Genomic DNA, 8269 nt, shown 5'->3' on the forward strand with positions numbered 1-8269 from the left:
TATATTTCCAAATATATTTATTAAAGTCATACTTTGTCATCGGGAAATTTTGCCTCTACAGCCTCGTCAATGAATTAATCGATATCTGGAATACTCAGAATAATCAGTGAAAACTGCACATTATCTTCTAAAAAGTCAATAAGAGCGGATTCTTTATCGACTTACGTCCAGTTATCTGCGATCTTCGATCGTGCACAGACGTAACGGCAACAGATTGTTCATTCTGAAGTGATGAATAAAATCGTGGGATTAAACCTCTTCTTCTTCGTGTCATCAGTACTTGGCAATGATGAAGTTTGTAAACCCATCATGGGATCCTACAAATTGTGCCGTAAATCCAACACACTAACTCGTGTAATTACCGACAACGCATTCCTGTCTTCCTTGTACTTGTTTTTAGATTGGACCGACGACACGACAATCGGTCCGAATGCTTTCTCCAATTTAAATCTAAATGTTCTCAGTTTGTACTTCCCTTATCCAAAGTACAATGATCCGCCTACAATTGCAGTGACACTTCTACCAAATTCCTTAGTTGGCTTATCAGAATTAAAAAATCTAACAATCAAAAATGCCAATATTAATTTCGGTGATGGGAATCCCCTGTCTTCACTAGTATTATTGCAAGAATTAGAGATATCTAAATCCAATTTTACTGAGATACCAACTGATATGTTAGCGATGCTGCCGAATCTTGAAGATTTATCACTGGAGGGCAATCAAATAAGAAAGATCGAGCCAAAGGATCTGCTGCCCCTGAAACATTTGAAAAGATTGGATTTGAGTTACAACGACATAACTGATATTAAACCAGGGACTTTTGATGAATTTAACGCATTGAGGACACTGGATCTGTCTTTCAATTCTTTTCCAGTAGTGCCTGGACTCCTGAGAGGATTATCTTGCTTGAAGTTACTTCGAATATCTAAATCGTTCGATCACAACGGTTTCCAGTCTGAGATGCTCTCAGATGTACCAAATCTGGACGAACTGCAATTGGATTTCAATAATCTATCTACATTGTCCCCTGATATGTTTCAGAATCTCAGGTCACTGCGAGTGCTCTCCTTGTACGGCAACAAAATTCGGGATATTCCTCGAGGAGTTTTTGACCAAATGCCATCACTGAAAGATATTTCAATAGCTGACAATGAAATTGAGACGATAACTCCGGGAGCGTTTGGTGATTTAGACATCGACACTGTAAATCTCTCCTTGAATCCTGTCAGAAAAACCATCCAGACTGATACCTTCAGAGGTCTTACAGTCCGTCGTTTGATCCTTTCCAAATGTAAAATTGCAAAACTGGAATCAAAGGCTTTCAACGGATTACAAGTCACACAAATGCTCGATTTGACTGAGAATGATTTAACTGAAGTCGGGGCTGACGATTTCTCAGGACTCAGGACTAAAAATTTAGATTTGAGTCAGAATCGCATTGCAGCTATTACTAAGGACGCATTCAAGATGACTGCAATGGAACGATTTGGACTTTATGGAAATCCTATCAAAGATAGGGTCAAAGCAACTGAGTGGGGAATAAAATCATCTGTCGTAATTATGAAGTAATTTAAAATGATTGAAAAATGGTACTTGTAGAAACTTCTATAATGAAAATCAAATAAAAATTATTAGTTTTCTTTAGACATCAGGAATGCTGTCACTCTCTTCTGTCAAGATCAATGTAATAATCTCAGAACTAACCCGAAAAATGCAACTGCATAGATATGAACAAAGTTTATAATACTAGATAACTAGATCACTGAATTTTTATTGCATATTGACCTGATGTCAATGCCAACGAAAGATCATCTTATCGCAATTCCATATATAATATTTATCCACTATCTTCCGTAGAGTTCTCTGTTTTTGAATGATCGGTAGATCATTCAAAAACAGAGAACTCTTCAGAGAACGTTTCAGTTATAACAAAGAGCGGATTGTGAAGCCATGAAGATAATTGTTGGACTGAATCTCCTGGCCGTGGTATCAGGAATCCTGAGGAATGATGAAGGATGCGTATCAATTAGTGGGAACTTCAAAGCTTGTCGTGAATCTCAAACGATCACTCGGGTGATGTCCGAGGGTTTCTCCAGCTACTTGATTTTTCCGTTGGATAGTGACACAACTATTGGTGCTAATGCGTTCACCAATGCGAATTTGAGTGTTCTTCGTCTGAACTTTCCTTATCCTGGCAAAGAGAAAATTACTCCAACCCTTACGCTGACATTTCTGCCCCATTCCTTCAGTGGTATGTCGGAATTAACAAATCTAACTGTCACACATGCTAATATCAATTTCAACTGTGATAATCCGTTTGCTGGACTCCTGTCACTCCAGAGTTTGGAGATAATGAACTCCAACTTGACGGAAGTACCAACTGAAATGTTGAAATCATTGCCAAATCTTGAAGAGCTATCTTTGGAGCGCAATCAGATACGGGAGATTCAGCCACATGATTTAGCACCGTTTAAACGTCTGAGGATTTTGAATTTGAGCTTCAATGAAATGAGAAATATTGCACCAGGAACTTTTGATGGACTGGATGGATTGAGAGTACTGGATTTGTCTTTTAATGTATTTACTGCTGTGCCTGGACTCTTGAAAGGATTGACGCAGTTGGAGATTCTTCGGATATCGAAATCCTTTGATCACCACGGATTCCAGTCTTTTATTTTTCAAGATGTCCCCAATCTCCGGAAACTGCAAATGGGCTACAATAATTTAACGGCTCTGGCTCCTGGAATTTTTGACAGCATTATGTCGCTGCGTAAGCTTTCCCTCTATGGTAATCAAATTCGAAATATTCCGACAGGTATTTTTGAACGTCTGCGATCGCTCAAGGAAATTTCTATAGCTGATAATGATCTCGAGACGATAGAACCGGGCGCTTTTGGTGATTTGAATCTTGATGGTTTGATTTTGTCTCTTAATCGTGTCAGCAAAATTATTCAGAGTGATACTTTTAAGGGTCTGACTGCACGTCGTTTGAGCTTGAACAAATGCAAAATTTCGAGAATAGAACCGAAAGCTTTCGGTGGCTTACGAGTCACTCAAATGTTGGACCTGTCTGAAAATGATTTAACTGATGTTGGAGTAGAGGATTTCTCGGGATTGACAGTTGAGGACTTGGACTTGAGTCAAAATCCTATTGAAACTATCGCCCAGAATGCATTTAAAAATACTGTTTTGCAACGATTGGGGCTTTATGGTACACCTGTTAAGAATAGAGTAGATAAAAATTCTTGGGGAATTGATTCATCAGTTGAGATTATGAAGTGATTAAGCGATAAACAATTCACACGTCCATTCTTATTTATAAATCGATTGTTTAGATTGAAATATATAATAAATAATAAATATAAAATATATAATAAATAATAATAAACTGATTGATTCTATTTTAAAACAGCTTGAATTCTCTTTCAACTATCTTTTTTAAATTGATAAAAAAAATTCTGAGAATCACGACTCTGAATATTACAAAGAAAAAGGACAACCTAAAGATGACAAAAAATAAGAAAATTGTTGTTGTTTGAATAATATTGTTTGTTTGTTGTCTAGCTGATTGAAAAAATTGAATTATGAAAACATTTTTTGACACAAGTCGTGTCATATTTTATTGATTTACTCCTTCACTTGATTTTTAATCGAAAAATTGTGGACTAAGCTAAAGGGATTTAAAGAATTGACTTAGATTATTATGTAGTTGATTTTCAATTACGAAGGAATGTACAACAAAATTCGAGTGTTTTCCCTACCAAAAAAAAATCATTAATATCTTTTATCTTCATTCTTCCATAATTCGAATTTTATCATTATGTTTATATTAGGCAATCAGGAAGGGACGGTCAACAATCGTAATAACAAGTCCCAACTTGTGATTGGAAAACAATATGGCATGAAATAGATAGTGAGAATTTCGATGAGGTCATGAAATGCTGATAGTGATAACGGCTTTCATTAAATTAATGGATTAATAGAATCTTCATTTAGTCAGCTCTGAGGGACTGGTGATTGAGCCAAGCATTGTGGTACTCTGTAGCAATGAAGATCTTCGTCGGAATCAATTTTATCTTGCTCGTGCTCTCAGTAAGTGGAAAAAATGAAGTTTGCGAAACTAATGAGGAAGGTTTCGAGATTTGCAGGGAAATAACTACCGTGATAACAAGTGTAACCAGCAAAATGGGTAAAAGTGCCGATACAAAAACAAGTGTGCAAATGGATTTTGATGGTGATGTAATAATCGGCCCAAACGCATTCAGCACTTTGCACCTCACAAGCATTATTTTGAAGATGCCATATACTGATGTGCGAAATAAATCTGCTCTTCCCACGGTGACTCTCTATCCGGATTCATTCGTGACTCCATCGAATATATTCAGCCTCTTCATCATACGGGCAAATGTCAACTTGCTTGGAAATATATTCAATTCGAATATACAAATAGAATGGGTACGATTGATTCGTTGTGGTTTCACAGAGATACCTACTGAAATGTTAGAATCTTTACCAAATCTTGGTGAACTCTCATTTGAACGTAATTATTTACGTGTAATTCGTCGAGATGCATTTGCTCCGCTGAAACGTCTGAGAGAGTTGCATTTGGAGGGAAATGGTATCGTCAGTTTGGAACTAGGTTGTTTCAATGGTCTAGCTAATTTAAAAGTATTGAATCTAGCTGACAACCAATTTTCCCCAGTCTCTGGTATTTTTAGTGGTCTGAATAAGCTGACAGGTCTTGATATTACCAATGCATTCGGCGATCATGAGTTCAATTTTCATAGTCTTCAAGACACTCCCAGCCTGATGAACCTCAGAATGGGAAACACCAACATAAAGTCTCTGAAACCCGATATGTTCTCCATTGTTCCTAGACTTGCTTATCTGTTTTTATTCGGAAATCATATTTCCAGTGTTCCAAAAGGGGTGTTTGATACGATGAAATTCCTGAAACTAGTTCATCTGGCCCAAAACGATATTAAGACGATCGAACCGGGTGCATTCTCTGGATTGAATATGAATATTCTTTATCTCTTGAATAATAAAGTGGATAAAACCATTGAGACAGGTACATTCAGTGGCTTATCTGTCACGGAGTTAAATCTCAGGGCCAGCAACATTCGAGAATTGCAACCAAGAGCTTTCGATGGTCTTTCTGCAAAGCAGCTTGATTTAAGCGATAATAAATTCACGCAAATCGGTGCTGAGGATTTTTATGGACTGCAGGTTGAGGAACTCATCTTAAAGAATAATAATATTACAGCTATTGCTCCAAATGCATTCAAGAATACTAAAGTGAAGAAACTGAGGCTGTTTGGTAATCCCATCGATGATAATGATAGAGAGACTTGGGGTCTTCCTGAAACAACAGAAATATTATGGAATGAATACTCATGGTGACCAGCAAGATTAACAGTCGAGCAGAGAATACTTTCTTGATTGAATGGATTCTACAGATATCGATGGAATATAGTTCATAAGCATGGCATTTATTCCCAGATTTAATTCTAGTTGAAGGAATTAGAAAACCCAAATATCTGGTAGTAACTGGATAGCTCTCACAAATATATTACAATTTGTTCCAATATTTGTCGTTATCTGTCTTAGCAGATTACTCGGAGTTAAATATTCCACGTGATTTTTTCTATCTTAATTCTTTTCTATTCAGTGTATCGGCGTTGTGAATGTAATCAAAGTTAATCATTTGAAATGATAAACATAATAATCTAAGTAATGAGAAATTAAGTAAGTTTTAGAAAATAGATGGAAAAATGTTCTGTAGTTGCGCAATTGGTATTTGAAAATGAGTATAAAATGTTTGTCTATATCTTACACATATTTTTATAAATAAAAAAATATATAAGTCCAAGGATCTCTCTTCATAACACAATTCTTCATCCTGGTATGTGCAGTGTAAATGTCCGGTATATACAAGAAAAATTACGGAACATTTCACGTAATACGGAGGCAAGAATCATTTTAGGCGAGTTTCTGTAGAAATATTGGGGAAAAATCTGAAACATCCAGGGAATTTTCCGGTCTGTCACTGAAGGAGCACGAGAAGGTTACATAATTTTTTTATGGGAATTGTAAACTCTAGCAGGTGTTTCATGAATTATTATATTAGAGAATTTTTACGCAACATTCCATAAATTTGGCGTATTTTTTTGGGTAGTTTTTATTAGTCTTATTGCTGCGTGTATTGAAACTATAATAATTAAAGCTGTATAAATACAAAGTCTAAGTATGTCGTTGGGTAATTGCATAATTTGTTATTAACAGGACATTCAGAATGTCGATGGGGTCATTGGATATTGATAAATGCACGTCAGTGACGACTGGTTGCATTTAAAACAGCCAATAAAAACGGATGATTAGTACTCGTTCTGTTCAGTCTGTTCTCAGTGTTCGGTGTTTGAAGAATAGCAGTATCTTCTAGCGATGAAGATATTCATTGGAATCGGTCTTATTTTACTTGTGCTCTCAGTACGTGGAGAAAATGAAGTTTGCAAAACTGATAAGGAGGGTTTCAAGATTTGCAGGAAACCAACTACCGTGATAACGCATGTAACCAGAAGAATGGGCTCAGCTGTGGATGCAAAGACACATTTCGACATGAAATTTGATGATGATACAATAATCGGACCCAATGCATTCCACACCTTGCCCCTTACAAGCATTCTTTTGGGGATGCCATATACGCAGGAACGAAATCGACTTGCTCTTCGCACATTGACTCTGCATCCGGATTCATTTTTAACCTCATCGAATATACGCAGCCTTACCATCATCCGTGCAAATGTCAATCTGCCTGGGAATAAATTCAATCTGAATACCGCAGTAGAATGGTTACGATTCATTGCCTGCGGTTTCACGGAAGTACCATCTGAAATGATAGAATCATTACCAAATCTTGATTATCTCTCATTCGAAGGTAATTATTTACGTGTCATTCGGTCACATGCTTTTTCTCCGCTGAAACTTCTCAGAGAATTGAATTTGGAAGGAAACGGCATCGTCAGCCTGGAATTAGGTTGTTTTGACGGTCTAGACAATTTAGAAGTATTGGACCTAGCTGATAACCAATTTTCTCCAATCTCTGGTATTTTCAATGGCCTGAAGAAGCTGACGCGTCTTGATATCGATAATGCATTCGGGGAGCATCAGTTCAATTTTGATATTCTTCAGGACACTCCAGCCCTTGTCAACATCAGAATGGGGAACAATAAAATCAAGGAGTTGAAACCTGATATGTTTTCTATTTGTCCACAACTAACTTATCTGTCTTTGTTTAGAAATAATATCTCTAGTGTGCCGAAAGGGGTGTTTAATACGATGAATTCACTGAAAATGGTTCATCTGGCCCAAAACGAGATTGGGACGATTGAGCCAGGTGCATTCTCTGGATTGAATATGAATATGATTTATCTCTTGAATAATAAAGTGGATAAAGTCATTGAGACAGGTACCTTCAGTGATCTATCTGTTCTGGACATATGTCTGAGGGCCAGCAACATTCGAGAGCTGAAACCAAGAGCTTTCAATGGCCTTTCTGCAAGGGAGCTTGATTTAAGTGAGAATAAATTCACACAAATCGGCGCTGAAGATTTTTATGGACTCAAGGTTGAGGAACTCAGGTTGAAGAACAATAATATTACTGCTATTGCTCCAAATGCATTCAAGAATACTAAAGTGAAGAAACTGAGGCTGTTTGGTAATCTCATCGATGATAATGATAGAGGGACTTGGGGTCTTCCTGAAACAACAGAAATATTGTGGAGTGAATACTCACGTTGACCAGCAAGATTAACAGTCGAGCAGAGAATACTTTCCTGATTGAATGGATTCTACAGATATCGATTGAATGTAGTTCATAAGCATGACATTTATTCCCAGATTTAATTCTAGATGATAGAATTAGAAAACCCAAATATCTGGTAGTAACTGGATAGCTCTCACAAATATATTACAATTTATTCCAATATTTGTCGTTATCTGTCTTAGCAGATTACTCGGAGTTAAATATTCCACGTGATCTTTTCTATCTTAATTCTTTTCTATTCCGTGTATCGGCGTTGTGGATGTAATCAAAGTTAATCATTTGAAATGATAAACATAATAATCTAAGTAATGAGAAATTAAGAAAGTTTTAGAAAATAGATGGAAAAATATTCTGTAGTTGCGCAATTGGTATTTGAAAATGAGTATAAAATGTTTGTCTATATCTTACACATATTTTTATAAATAAAAAAATATATAAGTCCAA

At 36.4% G+C, this 8269-nt stretch overlaps 3 protein-coding genes across 4 annotated transcripts in view; all 3 read left to right on the top strand.

Annotated features, from left to right (window-relative positions):
* The first annotated feature begins 150 nt into the window (after window positions 1–150).
* Window positions 151–5872, top strand: LOC105269449 (slit homolog 3 protein-like). The gene is made up of 3 exons (XM_011309710.1): window positions 151–1565; window positions 1935–3278; window positions 4023–5872. The coding sequence occupies exons 1-3, from the start codon at window positions 232–234 to the stop codon at window positions 5401–5403; spliced, it is 4059 nt and encodes a 1352-aa protein (XP_011308012.1). The 5' UTR covers window positions 151–231; the 3' UTR covers window positions 5404–5872.
* Window positions 1570–3584, top strand: LOC105269400 (leucine-rich repeat-containing protein 15). Its single transcript, XM_011309590.1, has 2 exons — window positions 1570–1884; window positions 1915–3584. The coding sequence occupies exon 2, from the start codon at window positions 1951–1953 to the stop codon at window positions 3280–3282; it is 1332 nt and encodes a 443-aa protein (XP_011307892.1). The 5' UTR covers window positions 1570–1884; window positions 1915–1950; the 3' UTR covers window positions 3283–3584.
* A 488-nt stretch (window positions 5873–6360) lies between the features above and the next one.
* LOC105269403 (leucine-rich repeat-containing protein 15) overlaps window positions 6361–8269 on the top strand; it is a 4561-nt gene continuing 2652 nt past the window's right edge. For both annotated transcript variants that reach the window (XM_011309595.1, XM_011309596.1), the window contains exon 1: window positions 6361–7300. In XM_011309595.1, the coding sequence (XP_011307897.1) occupies window positions 6445–7300 (856 nt within the window). In that variant the 5' untranslated portion in view covers window positions 6361–6444. The remainder of the gene's footprint in view (window positions 7301–8269) is intronic.

The sequence above is a fragment of the Fopius arisanus genome, unplaced genomic scaffold, assembly GCF_000806365.1.
Source record: "Fopius arisanus strain USDA-PBARC FA_bdor unplaced genomic scaffold, ASM80636v1 scaffold00069, whole genome shotgun sequence".
Lineage (NCBI taxonomy): Eukaryota > Metazoa > Arthropoda > Insecta > Hymenoptera > Braconidae > Fopius > Fopius arisanus.